Below are 18,730 nucleotides of genomic sequence, written 5' to 3' on the forward strand. Positions count from 1 at the left end.
AACCAGTGTGTTGTTTTTTTTCGACACATGCTCCGGAGCGTCAGCTTCAAGCGGGCCATCACTACCAATTGGTGGTGAGTTGCAGTTATTTGTTTGTGTGGTCTGTGCATTTGTGTAATTGTTAATCCCATGTGCTGATTTGTATGTTGAACAGCTGCATGCGGAATAAAAGGAGCAAATGGTATGGAAGTGTATTTTATGCATTTATTGTTGCGCGTCATCTGTGTCCTCATGTTTAGCCTGCCGCGGCCGTTGATTGGAGGAGCCGCAACAACATATGTTTTAAATAAAAAGAAGTGAAATCCAATTAATTACTGACACATTTAATTAATTCTTTCCTATTTGAATTAACTGATGAACCATTTAATTAATCATTTAATAATGTATGTAATTAATTCATTTTGGCATTTGAGGCCCTCCATATCATCGTCGCCACAGTGTAATTTACCATCGTGCCAACAGCGCCCTCTTAGCATACTTAAGCTTGAATAAGGCTTGTTGCGTGTATAACTGGAGTTGGGGTGACAGGACGAAGATGCAAGCCTTGCAGAACATTCAGCATTTTCTTAAGGGAGTGAAGATGGACAATCAGACGGCGGCTCTGCTCACTGGTGTTGCCTGTGCAGTGGGATCCGTGGTTGTGTTGGTGAAAAAGATCAGCAGCCACCGAAAGGCAGAGGAAAAGATCATGAGAGCCAAAAGCAGGAGAGAGGAGAGCTTGCAGCGGGCAGAGCAGGCGGTGCTCCGGTACAAAGAGTCGGTGAGAGTTCAGCCTTAATTTGGGGCGTTTTGGGAGAAACTTAAACATTGAATTTTCTGCTTTTAGTTCGAACCTGATGGCGTTTTCGACCTTATTTATCATATCACTGACAGCTTTTGTTGGCAGCAGGCTTACCTTGAGCATTAAAAAATAAACTTGCATACTGAAATCGGAACATCTGGCACTGACAGTTATGCCACGTTTAGTCACCTACATCACCTTTCTTCACCATTTTGATGACCACTTTGAATCTGAGCAAGTCATCTTGAACATGTTTCAATGCCTAAATGCACTGAGTTACTGCCATGTGACTGGCTGATTGGATACACTATGGCCAGCGGCTCGGTGTTCATACAGTGTATGCAGGCTTCATAAACAAATGGACCTTAAATTTGTGAAGCCGGCTGACATACATAATAAGTGATGAAGGACCTGGTGAAGGAATGGTGTTTAATCCTTCAGATTTCCACAGACCTGGAGACATGTCAGTTTTCTCCATCATCTCAATCATTATTTTTTCAAATGAGTAAATATTTTTGAGCAATTCAACCCTCTGATAGGTCCACACAAAAGTCAGTGCTGAGTTTTATGGAGCCTGTTCTGGTTCTATTCACATTGTTGTCTACACACTTTATGATGGGTTTTTCCTTCTATATATCTTCATTGCTGTTTATTTCATTATTAGCAAGCTGTATTTTATTAAATTAGGTAGGGAGATGCAACACAGTCAAAGAATCTTGATTCTGTGGATCCATACAGTTTTAGTTCTTTCTTGCAGCTTTTTTCTGACATGGTTCTTTGTGTGTCTTCTAGCATCCAACCACTGACTCTTTTTTCATCCTGGCCCTGTCGTTATCTGAGCTGACAAAGCAACTGAAGGAAGGCTCACTTACCCCTGAGGATGTGTTTTACTCTTACATGGAAAAGGTTCAGTGTCCAGCATGATGCAAAGGTTCACTGCCTAACACAGGGGTGGGCGACTCCAGGGCTTGAGGGCTGGTGTCCTGCAGGTTTTAGATGTGTGCTTGATCCAACACAGCTGATTCAAATGGCTAAATGACTTCCTCAACATTCTCCAGAGGCCTGGTATTGAACTAATCATGTGTGTTGACCCAGGGTGAGATCTAAAACCTGCTGGACACCAGCCCTCGAGGCCTGGAGTTGCCCACCCCTGACCAAACATAACACAGAGCTTGCATAATGGATAAAATAGAGCAAAAGCCAATGTCTACACTAAATAATCAATTTCATTTTCCAGTCTTGTGTCAGTGGTCTACTTTTGGTATACTCTCAACTAACTAGCTATTTCTTATTACTTACACTTGTGTCTTTGCTACGGTTAAAGTCTACAGACATTTGGTCATATTTATGAAAGCAAAGCAGATTAATGTGCCAAAGAAATATTTGAGTTTCCAAAAAGAGTTTAATATTTTACAGAGTGCTTACAAAGTTTGATATCCCTTTAAGGGAAATATTTTGCCTGAATCTGTCTGTGCTTGTTTCCTTTCCAACAGACTCTGGCTTTAAACAAAAAGCTGAACTGCTGCACTGAAGTTTTGCTGGAGAGTTTGGACCAGCTGAAAACTGTTGGCTCCAACAAGGATGGTCTCTTGTACGGAGTTCCAGTTAGCATCAAAGAAAATGTTGCATTTAAGGTATTTCCCATCTACGGAAGAGGATTAGGGCCACTGGGAAAAAAAAAAAAAAGTGGGCTTTTCCAGAATTCTGTGACAAAAGTCAGAATTCTGACTTTTTTCACAGAATTCTGGAAAAGAAGAAGAAGAAAAAAAAAAAAGACGTACCCATCAGTGTTAGTAAGTATGTTATAGAATAGAACAGACTGCTTTTATTGTCACTATTCAGATGTACAATGAGATACAGAGCATCTCCTACTCAGTGCAAACAGTGCTGAGTATAGTATTCTTGAGCATTATAGCTCAGGTATTTGATGTACAATTATTATCTTTGTTTTATTCCAACACAAGGATCATGACTGTTCTTGTGGTGTGATCATTAACCTGGACCAGCCCGTTGAAAAGGACAGTGTGCTTGTTCAAGTCCTGAAGAAACAAGGAGCTATTCCCTTTGTGAAAACCAACTTGCCTCAAGCCCTTTTGAGGTAAATCTTTTATCAGTGAGTGTACCAAGTGTGTATAATATGCAAGGACTCATTACCCATCTGTCTTTGGCCACATTCAGCTATGACTGCAGTAATCCTATCTACGGGCAGACTGTGAACCCTCATAACCCCCAGAAGACCTCTGGAGGTTCATCTGGTGGGGAGGGGGCTCTCATCGGGGGAGGGGGCTCCCTGCTTGGTATAGGCACTGATATAGGTGGCAGTATCCGTATTCCTGCGTCCTTCTGTGGAATCTGTGGTTTCAAACCAACAGCAGGTCGGCTCAGGTGGGTCTCATTCAGTCAGTTTCCTGGAAAATTATTGCACATTGCTGAGGAAAACTTTTATCTCACCTTTTGTGTAATGATTAGTTTACAGGGAGTTCGTCCAATTTATAGAGGGCAAAAGACAGGTAAGTGACATATGTACTTACTAAACAAAGTAACAATGTGACATTACATAACCACTGTCTTGCAATATTGCACAGTCTGCAAATATGGTTTACTGCTTCTTGTTGTATGTTAAACTAGTGTCGTCATCTGCTGGACCCATGGCAAGAGATGTGGACAGCCTGGCTCTGTGCATGCAGGCACTTCTTTGTGACCACATGTTTTCTTTGGACCCCACTGTTCCACCATTACCTTTTAACATGGAGGTGTGTCTGTTGATGACAATTTTTGTAATTGCCTGATGAGCTAGCGTATGATCTTTTTTTCTTCTTAAACAACAAGATATTGTTTAATGTTTACATAAATAAACATGCTTTTGTTTGCTTTGGATATTTTTGTAGGTTGTTTGTTGGATTTTCTTATTTAAGGTGAAGGTGAAATGAAGACTGTTCAGGATTATTGTACTGGACTTTGACCAGATAGCCACTAAATGTTCAAACTTAAATGTAAATTAATGAAATGGCTTATTGTCCTAACACACTTATTAAATGTATTAATGTCTTAGAACAAACAATGCATTAGCATTTATATTTTAAAAAAAGTTAACTGAAGGCCATCTAATTATGTTTAATTGACTCAAAAAATAAAAATGATTGACCTTTAGATATACAGAAGCTCCAGACCTCTAAGGATTGGTTATTTGGAAAACGATGGCTACACGCAACCATCTCCAAGCATGGCCCGAGGCGTCAGAGAGGTCAAAGCTCTGTTAGAGCAAGCAGGACACACAGTAAGATGTCACCACACACACTGATTGCGGTCAAGTGTGTTATGTGAGCCATATGTCTTTAATATTATTTATGTCTTTAGTTTGTCCCTTACTGTCCACTGAAGATGAATGAAATTGTCCCTGAACTGTGGTTGAGGGGTTTATTGGCAGATGGAACTACCAGCCTGCTACAAAAACTGTGAGTTGGACCTTTTTTTTATAATTACGTAATATGTTCTTGTTAACTTACATCATCTAATAGCTAGAAATGTAATTTTTGTTTCAGTGCTAACCACTGAACGTCGCCATGCTGCCATTGTCTGTAGGGCACATGGGCTTGTGCTTCTTTTTGGAACCATTACAGTAATTTTTACTTCAGTGTCTCTGAACAGAATACTTTCCCATGTGCCAAGGATTCCTTTTTTAATTTTAGGAAGGGGGGACCTGTGGACCCTTGTCTGAAGCCTCAAGTTTTTGAATACAGGCTTCCTAAGTGGTTGAAGAAAATAATTTCATTCCTCCTCAAACCTGTGGTGCGTTGTTTCATTTTCTGACAGATGTACATGAATTCATACATCAGTTTGATCTTGACAGTTTAATCTGATGAAACGTTTTGTTTTTTTTCCCCCAGTCTCCTCGCACTTCTGCCAGAATCAGTGCTCTTTGTGGAGTTGGGTGAGAAAGTATTCTTGAAACTGTTTATTTTTGCTCAATTCTCTATTACATTTCCATGTGCTGGAATTCTATCCATACCGAACATACCGCTTCATTTTTAGATCTGTTCCAGAGCTGTGGAAGCAACATGCTGCTGTTGAGGTACTGCCAGCTGATGATGCATGGTCACGTATGAAAGCCTGAAGATGAAATTTAGATTTCCTGTGTTTTCTTTAGGACTACATCCATGAGACAATAGCACATTGGAGGAGCTGCAAAATTGATGTGCTGCTGTGTCCTGTGATTGGACCAGCCTTCAACTTCTTATACTGTGGCAAAACCTCAGGTATGGTACACTGAGTACAATAAAACTACATAGTCTGTGCGTCACTTTGTTTTCAACAAATTGTAATCTCAGGGTAAACTGTAAGATGTTTAGTTTTAAACATAAGTCACAAATAAGATCAGAAATATTTTTAGGTGACTGCTAATTTTCTAAAATGTACATGTTCCAGAGATTACAGCTTTCCTATCATTTATTTTGGAAGAGCCATTTCTGAGAGATGTGAGTCTGTTACCCCTGAAGGATGTCACCTGACATACAAAAAAACAAATGATGCAGAAAGTAGTGTTGATTTTTGGATCTTTTTGTTTTTACAAGACATTGCCTCTTAGTATTCAGTGAAGTCCCGAGGAAAGCCGTATACTAAGTTTGTGGAGAGCAAACTGCTGTGGTTCAAACCTGACAGGGACAAATTTTTGGAATTTTGAACCAGAGCTGACTTTGTTACATTGGCATTGAAATATACACTGAGAGGTGTTGTGACGAGAAAGGCAAAGACATTCCAAAGCCCTGCAATGCTGAATATAAGGCATATGTACAGCATGATGAAGGCTTTTGTGGGAAAGATGCAATTTCTTTCAAGCCAGATGGAAAGCGGCATTCATCCAGAACTGCTTTATTTAAAGATTCAGAGAGTTCCGCTTATTAGTGTGGCCCTCCAAGGCAGTCGTAGTTTCTCATGTGGCCCCTTGGGAAAATTAATTGCCCACCATTGCTATAGAGATTACTCAGTTAAGAGAGTTACATGTAGATTAGAACATTAAGACAAATGGCAATGTGAATGCATTTTTATTAAAATTTCTAAATCATAAGTTGATGAAATGGCAATAAAATTTGTAAGGGTTAAAGAAAGAAGTCTCTTTCAATATTCTTCATCATTTAATTTTTCTTTTTTTTCAGTCAATACCAATTACACATTTCTCTACAATCTCCTAAACTTTCCCGCCGGTGTAGTCACTGTTTCTACAGTGACTGCAGAGGATGAGGAGGAATTCGAGCACTATCCCAACAAATTTAACAAGGTGTTTAAAGAGGTAAGTGAAACATACCAGTGAGGGAAGACTGACGAAATATATGGAGTCGGATCTGCTGTAAGACTAGTTCTTCATGGAGGCATAATCTCTCAGGCGACACGGATGTGAAGCCTAAACTATAGATGAATTTATTATAGAATAAATTTCTGGGGGGGTTTCAGTCACCTGCATCTTTCCGTCCTGGACCAGCCTGGCTTGTTAGTGGAAGTTAGCGCTCTTAGGTTTTCTAAAAGTGAGGTCATTTCTGAGCTTGTTTAACAGGATAAAACTGTGATGATCACGATAATGTTATGATGCCATAGAACTTACAGCTGTTAACCTGTTTCACTAATGTTAAATGTCCAATATGGGTGACCAGTCACTAGTGTCAGTAAGAGATCACTGGACCTTTACTTAATGTCATTCCCTAAATCCTCTGTGTATTTCAAAATGGCAATTAAATTAATGCAACAGCTCTATATTACAGCCCTGATAAGTAACATCATGTGAAACATTTGTGAGGCACGTAATTTTATTCTGAATGTTACCGATTGGGTAAGAGAATTTTTTTTAAAGTGTTTTCACAGTGTCGGTTGTTTATGCCAATAGTTGCATTGAGAAACCATAATGGGCACCCAAAAGCATCTCCACTAAATAACCATCAAACTGACAAACAGATGACCAAAACTTTGACAATATGTTTAAAGTTAAAAAACCCTTAGACTGGGAACATTGAAACCAGCATTTTTTTCTGGCATTTTATAAAAGAAATGCTGTATAAGAGAGAGGCAAATCAACTGCCTTTACATGACTTGACATCATGGTCCTGGAAGCATTTATGTACTTAGAGATGTCCAGTGTAGTTGTGGGTATAATGATAAAACAGACTCTTTAAGACCAACATGTAAAAGGCCCATCCATACACAAAACCAAGAAATGAAACATATCAGACTATTGTAACTAGAAATATTGTCACAGTCCTTGTTGCCATGCATATATACAGACGATGTATTAGTAGTTTCAGAGTTTGTCAGTAGATGGATGAAGGAGACCGTGGTGTGTCCAACTGCCGAGCATTAAGTGACAGGAATGTGTTTGTGTGTTCAGGCAGTGGCCGGTGGCGAGGGTCTACCTGTGGCGGTGCAGTGTGTTGCTCTGCCGTGGCAGGATGAGCTCTGCCTGCACTTCATGAAGGAAGTGGAACAACTGGTCAAACAGAGCAAGAAGTAAAGCTGCTTTCTTTCTCAGTCTCACAGGAGAGGCTGCAGAGGAGACATGTTAACTTGAGTATTTCCTGTAATAATGAGCTAATCGAGTCATAAATGGTGGATGAATCTCTGTAGTTAAAGTACAGTCTATTCATTTTGTGTTTATTTTGGTCTTTGGTTGTTTCCTAAAGGCTTTAGAAACTCTGAGTCATTCGTTTTTTCATCTTTCTTTCTTTCATTCATTTTATAAACTATGTGGGGTTTTTTTTGTCTTGCTATCACCATCTATGCTTTATATTTCTTTATATCCATAACAGCAAACATGCTAGATCTTGTAGAGAAAATAAAAATCATGTGAAATCATTAGGCAAGTCTGCTTTATTTTTATAGACCAAAACAACTTCACAGACAATAAAAAGACCAAAAAGCGTACTAAACAATATTAGAAAAAAAAGTAACAGTTTTATTCAAACAGGTACAAGTAAATAAACAAACAAGCAAACCGTGTGAAATACTTAAATATGTACACATACAATATATGCAGACAGGAGAAGAATGAGACAAGAAAAGTGGTCAAATATGCCAGAAGCTTGTTGAGGGCTACCAAAACTTTCTGAGGTACAACTTGCAATAGTCGCACCATAGAAAAAAAGAACATTTCAAAGAAATTATTAAAAGCCCCAAATGACCATAACATTCACTATATGTGTATTGTTCATGTGCTAATTTTGTGACAATGACATGAAAACAAACCATATATTTTTCTAATGTAGTGGTTTGACATTGACATTTATAAACGAAAAAAATCAATAGTTCCAGTTTTAGAAGCCGAATTACATTTGGTTTGATCTGTCAAACCTGTCCCGAAGATCTGTGATGGAATGGGGTTTTTGTGTGTGTGTGTGTGTGTGTGGGGGGGGTGTTGTCGTTTTTTTCTTTTTGTAAAATGTTTCACATATTAAACGGAATTATGACATGATAATCGTAACAATAATACAAGTTGAAACTCTTGTTAATATAGTTATATATTTAATAATATCAAAAGTAACTAAACTCGAAACATTAATATCCGTTGTTCCGGAGGAAGAACAATTTCCGGGTCACGGAAAGCTAACAGCTGATACGGTGCAGAAAGGGGAAAAAGAGGCTTTTGCAAGTTAGCGAGTAAGCGGTCGGCTCCCCTTTATCCTGACATAAAAATTGCAAAAATCACTATAAAGATCCAAAACTTACGAGAATAGGTTTAGGTGATTGTTCGTCATCGCTGTGTGATGTGATTAGTCCATCCATCTCATGAACTGCAGCCTGGGATTGTTTGTTTGGACCCTTGAAACACACCTGCTGTTATCATCCACTAACAGCTGCTCTCTGATATGACTCTCACTGAAATATTTTGAAACTAAAGAGAAGTCTTAAATGGACTTTCTGTAATTTATTTGGATGCACACGCACTTCAACACATATTTGTTGTCCTGTTATTCGGAAGTACGCACGCGCAGTGAGTGAGCGTCATTGTTTAATTAAAGTAGGAGCTACTAATTGCTTAACGCGCCAATTTATTTTGCTCAAAGGTCAGCCTATCCCATTTAAACAACCGTGTGTAAGGCGCACTTGTCATTTACTCGAGTTTGCAGCAACAGGACAAACATGCAAGCCTTGCAGAATATTGAACAGTTTATTAAGGGAGTGAAAATGGACAACTGGACAGCGGCTCTGCTCACTGGTGCTACCTGCGTTGTCGGATCCGTGGTTGTGCTGGTGAAAAAGATCAACAGCCACCGAGAGACGGAGGACAAGATCAAGAGAGCCAGAAACAGGAGAGAGGAGAGCTTGCAGCGGGCAGAGCAGGCGGTGCTCCGGTACAAAGAGTCGGTGAGAGTTCAGAGCCTTGGACTTTGAATTGTTTAAGTTAATCTTTGAAGAGAAGGTTTGTCCGTAGTTCAAACCTGGTGGAGTTTTATGTATTACTTACCAAATTGCTGACACTTCATTTTGGAAACATGCTTACTTGTGCATTAAAAATAAAAGTTAGACATGGTGCTCTTCTAGAGTCAGTGGACACTTTATTAGAAACACTGCCTTTTGCCTTCCAAAGTGCCTTAATTTTCAGATATTATATCAATAAGGTGCTGGAAACATTCCTCAGAGACTTTGCTCCATATTGACATAAAAATCATGATGTGAATTGCTTTATTTTTATTATTGCAATAGGGGTATTTGTTAAAGGCACCATTTAAGAAGATGATATATTTTTTTAGAATAGAAATCTGGAATTTGTAGGTGGTGGGTTTGATGGTCTCAGAATCTCATCTCTGCTTTATGCAGATGATGAGGAATTGTAAAGCGCTTTGGGTGCCTAGAAAAGCGCTATATAAATGCAATCCATTATGATGTATTTCCGTTAGCTTCATCAAGCCATGACCTCAACCTTGCACTGGGGTGGTTTGCAGCCAAGTGTAAAGCCCCTAGGATGACAAATGGCATCTTCAGTTCTGAGGCAACTGATGCCATTTGGAAAATGATGGAATGCCTGAGGTACCAGCACTGGGCACAATATTTAAATAAACCTCATTCTTCCTTACAAGTGAGAGCAGAGTAGAGCAGGAGAGTGACATACGGCAGTTACTGTTCCATTGTGGTGAAAAGAGCTGAGCATTAAATTAACGATGCCACAGCACTTTGCTTGTTCCTACACACAACACCCCATAATCACAAAGTGAAAAACATTTGGTATTATTTGCAAATTTATTACAAATAAAAAAAATATTACATGTACATAAGTATTCACAGCCTTTGCCATGGCTCTCAAAATTGAGCTCAGGTGCTTTCTGTTTCCACTGATTCAATGTCACATATTTTTACCACTTGATTGCAGTATACCTGTGGTAAACTGAGTTGATTGGGCATGATTTGGAAAACCACATACTAGTCTATATCAAGTGCAGTAGTTGACATTGCATGTCAGAGCACAAACCAACTGATGAAATCCAAGGAATTGTCTGTAGACCTCTGAGATATGATTGTATTGTGATACAGAAACATTTTTGAAGAACTGAAGGTCTCAGTGAGCACAGTAGCCTCCATCATCCATAACTAGAAGAAGTCTGGAACCACTTAGACCAGGGGTAGGCAACTCCAGGCCTTGAGGGCCAGTGTCCTGCAGGTTTTAGATATCACGCTGGGTCAACACACCTGAATCACATGTTCACAGTTCATTCCCAGGCCTCTGGAGAACTTCAGGACATGTTGAATAGGTCATTTAGCCATTTGAATCAGCTGTGTTGGATCAAGGATACATCTAAAACCTGCAGGACACCGGCCCTCAAGGCCTGGAGTCGCCCACCCCTGTTCTAGAAGAACAACCATTTCTGCAGTACTCAACCAATGTAAGATAGAATGGCCAGATGGAAACCACTCGCCAGATGACAGCCCGGCTGAGGTTTGCCAAAAAGGCACCCGAACGACTCTGAGACCATGAGACATGAGATTTTCTGGTCTAAAGAAACAAAAATAAAAGTGTTTGACCTGAATACCAAGTGCCTCGTGGAAATCAGGCATCACCTGGCCAATACCATATCTACTTTGAAGCACGTGAAACTTGTGAAACCAATCGACATACAGCCTAAGCAACTGTAAGGAAATATATTTTTTGAAAATTAATCCTTTAGTTGTTCAAAGACGTGGAGACATAGGCCAACATGTCAGGAAGCTGTCTGAATCATAGTCATAGAAGTACCAAATGAGTGACTATATTTGGGTAAAAACATGATTCCTCCTTTTAATAGTTGACACAGATTGAGAGAATCAGTGCTGAGGTCTGTTGGGGCTTTTCTGCTGACACATGGTTGTCTACAATTTTTTTTTTTTTGATCAGTTTTTCCAATCTGATTGTAATGGATTAATACAGAGGTGGAACACAGACAAAGGAAAAATCCTGGATCAATGCTTTTTTTTTTTTTTGTTTAATTTTATTTATTCTTGAACCAGAAAAAATCCTTGAGATTAACATCAGTTTTTCAAGGATAAATTGGTCAAGAAGGCAAACCCTTACATTGTTACAAGTTACAATTCAAATATAACATTCACAACCACAACCACAACATTCACAACAACACAACCAAATTTCCCCTTGTGGGACAATTAAAGGATTATTCTATTCTATTCTAACATCAAAACACTTAATTAGTAGTTAGAGACAAAATAATACAAAAATACATGATCCAGCTTATAGATGGCAATTACAGTTTTCGGTTACATAAGTCTTTATGAGAGTTCTGAACTCTGTCAGGGAGAGCTTTAATGTGTTCTGAAGGTTATTCCAGGATGCAAAATTGGAGGTGTTACCAAGTCTTAAATTCTTGCTTTAAATGGTGTTATGACATAATGATTCTGTGGGTCTGTGTCTTCTAGCATCCGACAACTGACTCTGCTTTCATCCTGACGCTCTCCCTGTCTGAGCTGACACAGCAGCTGAAGGAAGGCTCACTGAGCCCAGAGGATGTGCTTTACTCTTACATGGAAAAGGTTCAGTATCCAGCATGACACAAAGGTTCACTAATATAACAAAACAAATCTTTCATAATAGCTCAAATACACCAAAAGCTAATTTTTACAAGTAAGTAATCATTAGTAATCAAGCAATCATTTTAATTTTCCGGACTTGTCTCAGTGTTGTGTGGTTTTTTTTTTTTGTTTTTTTTTTTTTGTTTGTTTTTTTTTTGAGACAGGAATGTTCATCCCCTTGAAGCATAAAAATTCCTTTCAGGGGAATACGTTTCTCTAACTCTGTCTGTGCTTGTTTCCTTTCCAACAGACTCTGGCTGTAAACAAAAAGCTGAACTGCTGCACTGAAGTTTTGCTGGAGAGTTTGGACCAGCTGAAAACTGTTGGCTCCAACAAGGATGGTCTCTTGTACGGAGTTCCAGTTAGCATCAAAGATAATATTGCATTTAAGGTATTACAAAGGTTATGCAATGCAAATTTTAGTTACAGTTAAAGGATTTCCCATCAGTATTAGTAAGTATGTTATGTATAAGTATGGTATTCTTGAGCATTATAGCTCAGGTATTTGATGTAACATTATCATCTTCTGCTTTTTCCAACACAAGAATCATGACTGTTCTTGTGGTGTGATCATAAACCTGGACCAGCCTGCTGAGAAGGACAGTGTGCTTGTTCAAGTCCTAAAGAAACAAGGAGCTATTCCCTTTGTGAGAACCAACTTGCCTCAAGCCCTTTTAAAGTACATCTTTTATCAGTTAATCACAGAAACATTTTTAGCACATTTAAAACTGTGTTCATGTATTAAGTTGCCTTTGTCCATTCCAACGTGCAAATAATTTTTATTATGTGCATAATATGCAAAGACTCATTAACTGTCTGTTCACAGCTATGACTGCAGTAATCCTATCTACGGGCAGACTGTGAACCCTCATAACCCCCAGAAGACCTCTGGAGGTTCATCTGGTGGGGAGGGGGCTCTCATCGGGGGAGGGGGCTCCCTGCTTGGTATAGGCACTGATATAGGTGGCAGTATCCGTATTCCTGCGTCCTTCTGTGGAATCTGTGGTTTCAAACCAACTGCAGGTCGACTCAGGTGAGTCTCATTCAATCAGTTTCCTATAAAATTATTACACATTCTGATTTAAGCTGTTATCTCTGTTAACACCTTTGGGAAATGATTAGTTTACAGGGGCTTCATTCAGTCTGTCGGGGGCAAAAGTCAGGTAAGTGACATACCTACTTTACATATAAAGTAAATGTAGTTACATAACCACTGTGTAGCAATATTTCACCAACACAAACTGTCTCAAATATTTGAGTCACTGCTTTACATTTTGTATGAAACTAGTGTCGTCATCTGCTGGACCCATGGCAAGAGATGTGGACAGCCTGGCTCTGTGCATGCAGGCACTTCTTTGTGACCACATGTTTTCTTTGGACCCCACTGTTCCACCATTACCTTTTAACATGGAGGTGTGTCCTGTACTGTGGGATTCATGAAATCTGCTAATGATTATTTTTTGGTTAAAAACTACAAATTAAGCCAGTACATAGTTGTCCTAATGCTTCACTTTATATTACTCTTACCTCACCTGTATTAATGTCCTGAGATACAGAATTAACTTTACAGGCTGTAATCTTAACCTTTGCAAACTGATTGTATTTAATTGACTCAGGAAATAAAAATGATTGACCCTTAGATATACAGAAGCTCCAGACCTCTAAGGATTGGTTATTTGGAAAACGATGGCTACACGCAACCATCTCCAAGCATGGCCCGAGGCGTCAGAGAGGTCAAAGCTCTGTTAGAGCAAGCAGGACACACAGTAAGAGACACACACACACACACACACACACACACACACACACACACACACTATGATCACTGTCAAGCCAAGTATGTGATATGAGTCATAGGTCATTAATCCTGTCATTTGTGCCTTTAGCTCGTCCCTTACTGTCCACTGAAGATGGATCAAATCATCCCTGAACTATTGATAAAGGGTGTATTAGCAGATGGAGCTACCACCCTGCTACAAAAACTGTGAGTTGTTCCATTAAATAAGTCAGTTAGTACCATTTGTCTTCTAAACTTAAATCATCTAACATTTAGAGATTTTGTTCCTTTTTAGTGCTAACCACTAAACATCACCATGCTGCCATTGTCTTCATGACAAACATGGGGTTGTGGTTCCTTTTGAAAGCATTACAGTAATTTTCAGTTCAGTGTCTCTGAACAGACTGTTTTCTTGTGTGCCAATGATCTTTCATTTTAGGAAAGGGGGACCTGTGGACCCTTGTCTGGAGCCTCAGGTTTTTCCTTACGGCTTTCCCAAGTGGTTGAAGAAAACCATTTCATTCTTGCTCAAACCTGTGGTGAGTCCTCTAATTCTGTGACACAGATGTAGACATTTAGATCTAAATTGACATGTAAGATTTTTTTTTTTTTTTTTTTTTTTTTTGGCAGTTTCCTCGTGTTTCTGCCAACATTGGTGCTCTTTCTGGAGTTGGGTGAGAAAGTATTCTTGCAATTGTTCATTTGTGCTTGAATCTCAGTTTCTTTGTTACATTTCCATGTGCTAGGAATTATATCCAAACATTCTACTTCATTTTTAGATCTGTTCCAGAGCTGTGGAAGCAACATGCTGCTGTTGAGGTACTGCCAGCTGATGATGCATGGTCACGTATGAAAGCCTGAAGATGAAATTGAGATTTCCTGTGTTTTCTTTAGGACTACATTCATGAGACAATAGCACATTGGAGGAGCTGCAAAATTGATGTGCTGCTGTGCCCTGTGATTGGACCAGCCTACAACTTCTTATACTGTGGCAAAATTGCAAGTATGGCAAACTGTGTATGACAGACAACTTAGTTTCTGTATTTATCACTTTGTTTTTAAAACACTGTAATTGCAGGACTTTAAAGATGCTTAAAGTGTGAAGCAAAAGTCACAAATTAGACCAGATATTGTTACTTTAATAGTTTCTGAAAATTACAAAGATCTGTAAAATATAAAAGGCAAAAGATAACAGTAACTAATAAAAAAACACTTTATTTTTCCAGTTTAATTTGTAATTGTGTCTAGTACTTTTATTTGTAAATGAAGTTTAGCTAAAGGTGTAATTCATGTTCTAGTGGATTCAGAGGGTTTTATCATTGGGGAACCGGATACACATGACAAAAAAACGAATGACAGTGTACAAAACATGTCTGTGAACATTCTCAGTCATCCAGGTCATTGTAGTATAAGGAGCTTGGAAAGAAAAACGTCGTTGCTGATTGTGACTTACACCCGTTTTCACACCTTGGATGGTGTGATTAGGTATAGGATCAATAGGAGGTCCATGACCCTCTTGGGGACACTCCCATGGGGCTTAAAATCTGGGACTCTCCACCAGTTGCTCTTAGAACTAAAGATGCTTCTCGGATCAGAGGTGAAACGCCTTCAAGAAACCTAAGGAAGTCCAGACGCTTTTATTTCCAAGCTCCTTAGTTTACAAAACAGTTACACGTTATAATACAACTGAACTTTGAAAAGTGGAAAAAAAAAAAAGAGACATTTCATCAAAGATGAGGACAACTGCTTTTGTCTACTGCTAAGAAAACTGGGCATTACAGGACAGTGCAGCACAGTAAGAGTTATGAAACTGTCTCCAGACATTACTTGATTTAAAAAGTAACCTGGATCTGGATAAAGAGCAATGCAAAGGCATTATTGCATTAACTAAATTATATTTAAATTAAACAATAATTGCATTTGTAAAGGTTAAGAATAGTGTTTGTTTCTTTATAAGTAATCGATTTTTCTTTTCTGCATTTTAAGCTGCTGTCAGCTACACGATCCTCTACAATCTCCTAAACTTTCCTGCGGGTGTAGTCACTGTTTCCACAGTGACTGCAAAGGATGAGGAGGAACTCAAGCACTATAAGGGCTGTTATCAGGACATGTGGGACAAACTCTTCAAAGAGGTAGGCAACATGTACCAGTGAGGCAAGAGTGATTGAAAACATAGAGCCCGATTTACTAACACATTGTGTCAGGTCAAACTGGGTGTTGGCATAAAAAAAATAAATAGATTTTTACAAAGCGAGTGCAGTAAGAAGACTTCGGTTAAGAAGTGGGAGCTCAGAGACTTTTGTAAATGATCCATTTGCATGTGTTTAATGTTTATATCCACACTGTAGACTGTGTCACTATTTTCCTCTTCTGGCATATGAACTGAAATCAGCTGATTGCAGCACATGTGCAAGTGGAACCGTTGAGCGGGATCGATAGGCAAGCACACTAACAATTCCAAGGCACAGAGCTACCAAGCCACTTAATGCCAAATTTGCTCAATAGCTTCAGAGATGACCTGGAGCCTCCAAACTAAAGGTTCTGTTGCCAGTTCTTCAGTTTCACAGCCTGTGCGATGGGGTTCAAAGAGAAATGGCCAAAAAATGGAGAGACAGGCAGGAGGACAACACTGATTTTAGGCCCTATCCTCAAAAGAATCAGACCTTTGATGGACATCAAAACAATGTATTTATGTTGATAAACTTTAAAAACACACTTTTCCTTAATAAACGTCTTGATGCATTCTCAATCATCCAGGAAAGTAAATCTCCAAAAGTTGAATCTGTTCATCTGGACGTAGCGTTTTGTGGGAGAAACGTTTCGTCACTCATCCAAGTGACTTCTTCAGTCTCAGCTGACTGCAGGTTTCCCCAAACCTTATAAACAGTACACTTGCATAATGACTGAAACCAGCCCACTGAAGGAACAATGGGCTGTGAGGTCAGTTCCTTAATCATAATTATGCAAATTCCCATGACCATTGATCAACAATCACTGACCAAAACCCACTGATCAAAGAACAAATGTACTGTTTATAAGGTTTGGGGAAACCTGCAGTCAGCTGAGACTGAAGAAGTCACTTGGATGAGTGACGAAACGTTTCTCCCACAAAACGCTACGTCCAGATGAACCGATTCAACTTTTGGAGGTTTCCTTAATAAAGTTTTATTACACTCCACTTAAACAGTTATAATTCCAGGATCATAAACAGCACACTGTTTTCAGCACATCTCCAACACCATTACTTATTATTGGTGGATCTACACAAATTCAGTTGCATAGATTTTGACAATACGCAAGATCACAAACACATGTACACACATACATGACTTCCCCATGAAATCAGCAAATCCATTTCTTTTCTAGGTAAACACCTTTCAGCACTATTTGGGGATTGTGCTCTTTTGCCCTGTTTAGTAAATTACACATTCCCACATTTAGGTGGTGCGTTCAGCTGCTGAGGGTTCAGTGACAAGAGTGTGTTTGTGTGTTCAGGCAGTGGCCGGTGGCGAGGGTCTACCTGTGGCAGTGCAGTGTGTTGCTCTGCCGTGGCAGGATGAGCTCTGCCTGCACTTCATGAAGGAAGTGGAACAACTGGTCAAACAGAGCAAGAAGTAAAGCTGCTTTCTTTCTCAGTCTCACAGGAGAGGCTGCAGACTTCAGAGGAGACATGTTCACTGTAATAATGAGCTCATTGTGTCATAAATGGTGGAGTGTTCTCTACACTACAAGCTTAATCTAGGCACTTTTTGTTTTTTGGCTGTTTGTTGAAGGTTAAATAAAAGATAATTAGTAAAATTACACATTTGTTTTGTTTTTTGTTCTTATTGTTTTACGACTTTTGTCTTGCTATCACCATCCATTTCATGTAGTAAAGCATGAAAAGGCACTAAAAGAACAAAAACTGGAATCATGTCAACAGTAGGAAAAGAGACAGTTCTAGTACATGTGTAAAAATGTTGAAAATTAGCATTAAATAATAAGTATGTAAAGTAATATTACTGTTTGTGCACATAACTCTATGATTTACATTCTATACATATACAAATTAGTACATAGTACATTTGCTTTTGTTTAGTATGACATTATCACATTATTGAGTTACTATCATCCTTGGAAATCTCATTGTTTTACAAAATTAGGAGCAAAGATGTAATCTGCCAGAGCAATGGACTTCTGCTCCCTCTGCTCCATCACCATTTTTTTTCCTACCAAGTGCAAAGCTGACTGATATAGATATGTGAATTCACAATCAGCTAATCTGGTTAAAATTCAATCATCTCAAAAGTATATTTCAATAATTACTCTCAACTGGATCCTACTGAGAAAGCCCGCACATTTCTGTGGATTATCTGATGACCTTGAAAGACAATATTTTATGTCAGTCTTAACAGCACAGAATGAAGATTAAAATGATTTAAGTTCAGGCACACGGAATTATTCAATGTGCATTTGGTATAGTGAAGTGAAAATTTTACCCTTTTGAAAAAATCAACATTCTAATATCTTCCAGTCGGAGCTGCTGTCCTGCTTCAGATTTCCCATGTTCAGAGAGCATGTTAATACCAATGTTCAGAAGAGAAACAAGAACTCCGACTTGTTGTACACAAGTTATTTTAGGTGTTTTGACTGTCCCTCTGTTCCAACTATACTCCACACACACAAACGCCTGAGTTCTCATGTTACAGTAAATATTTAGACGATACCCAAAACTAGTCTTAAGTATTACTGTGATGGTTCTGGGTCATTTGACCCAACTCTTTGAGTTTATTGTGCTTTTGTGATTCCTTAGTAGTTATGATTGAGTTTTCTATAATTTAGCATTGAGCTTAGTCCTACACTGAGTTTATTGGAAATTTCTGGTCTATGTTCTGTTGTTCGTTACGTCCCTTTTGTGCCCTTTTCTTCATGTCTCCTTTGAGAGCCTGTTTTGCCGTCTGTGTTAACGTTTCTGAGCATATCACTCCCTCACCCTCTGCGTGTCTTAGTCGGGTTGTTCTGTTTCGTCTTTAAATGTATCCCTTCTCGTGTTTCATTCCATGTCTCCCCCATCTGTCATGTGCATTCATATACAGTCCCAATCAAAAGAGTAAAATCCCTTGGGAAATGACAAAACAATCATATTTTGCATGGTT

At 39.0% G+C, this 18,730-nt stretch overlaps 2 protein-coding genes across 3 annotated transcripts; both read left to right on the forward strand.

Moving 5' to 3' along the window:
* Positions 1 to 516: 516 nt before the first annotated feature.
* Positions 517 to 17,396, forward strand: LOC116327078 (vitamin D3 hydroxylase-associated protein-like). Its single transcript, XM_039606952.1, has 16 exons — positions 517 to 760; positions 1,574 to 1,687; positions 2,275 to 2,415; positions 2,746 to 2,879; positions 2,960 to 3,166; positions 3,251 to 3,291; positions 3,410 to 3,534; positions 3,933 to 4,058; positions 4,139 to 4,236; positions 4,471 to 4,570; positions 4,669 to 4,712; positions 4,814 to 4,853; positions 4,929 to 5,037; positions 5,935 to 6,068; positions 7,155 to 7,308; positions 17,245 to 17,396. Exons 1-15 carry the CDS (start codon positions 536 to 538, stop codon positions 7,275 to 7,277), a joined length of 1,761 nt encoding a protein of 586 aa, XP_039462886.1. The 5' UTR covers positions 517 to 535; the 3' UTR covers positions 7,278 to 7,308; positions 17,245 to 17,396.
* LOC116327077 (vitamin D3 hydroxylase-associated protein-like) lies at positions 8,354 to 17,396 on the forward strand. 2 transcript variants are annotated; one of them, XM_039606945.1, is made up of 16 exons: positions 8,354 to 8,753; positions 8,883 to 9,127; positions 11,666 to 11,779; positions 12,069 to 12,209; positions 12,364 to 12,497; positions 12,645 to 12,851; positions 12,941 to 12,981; positions 13,107 to 13,231; positions 13,459 to 13,584; positions 13,705 to 13,802; positions 14,035 to 14,134; positions 14,226 to 14,269; positions 14,375 to 14,414; positions 14,490 to 14,598; positions 15,582 to 15,727; positions 17,091 to 17,396. In XM_039606945.1, exons 1-16 carry the CDS (start codon positions 8,696 to 8,698, stop codon positions 17,211 to 17,213), a joined length of 1,851 nt encoding a protein of 616 aa, XP_039462879.1. In that variant the 5' UTR covers positions 8,354 to 8,695; the 3' UTR covers positions 17,214 to 17,396. The 2 variants fall into 2 exon arrangements, with proteins under 2 accessions (XP_039462879.1, XP_039462880.1); XM_039606946.1 differs by having other exon boundaries at positions 8,354 to 9,127.
* Positions 17,397 to 18,730: the final 1,334 nt, after the last annotated feature.

The sequence above is a fragment of the Oreochromis aureus genome, linkage group 23 (genome assembly GCF_013358895.1).
Source record: "Oreochromis aureus strain Israel breed Guangdong linkage group 23, ZZ_aureus, whole genome shotgun sequence".
Lineage (NCBI taxonomy): Eukaryota > Metazoa > Chordata > Actinopteri > Cichliformes > Cichlidae > Oreochromis > Oreochromis aureus.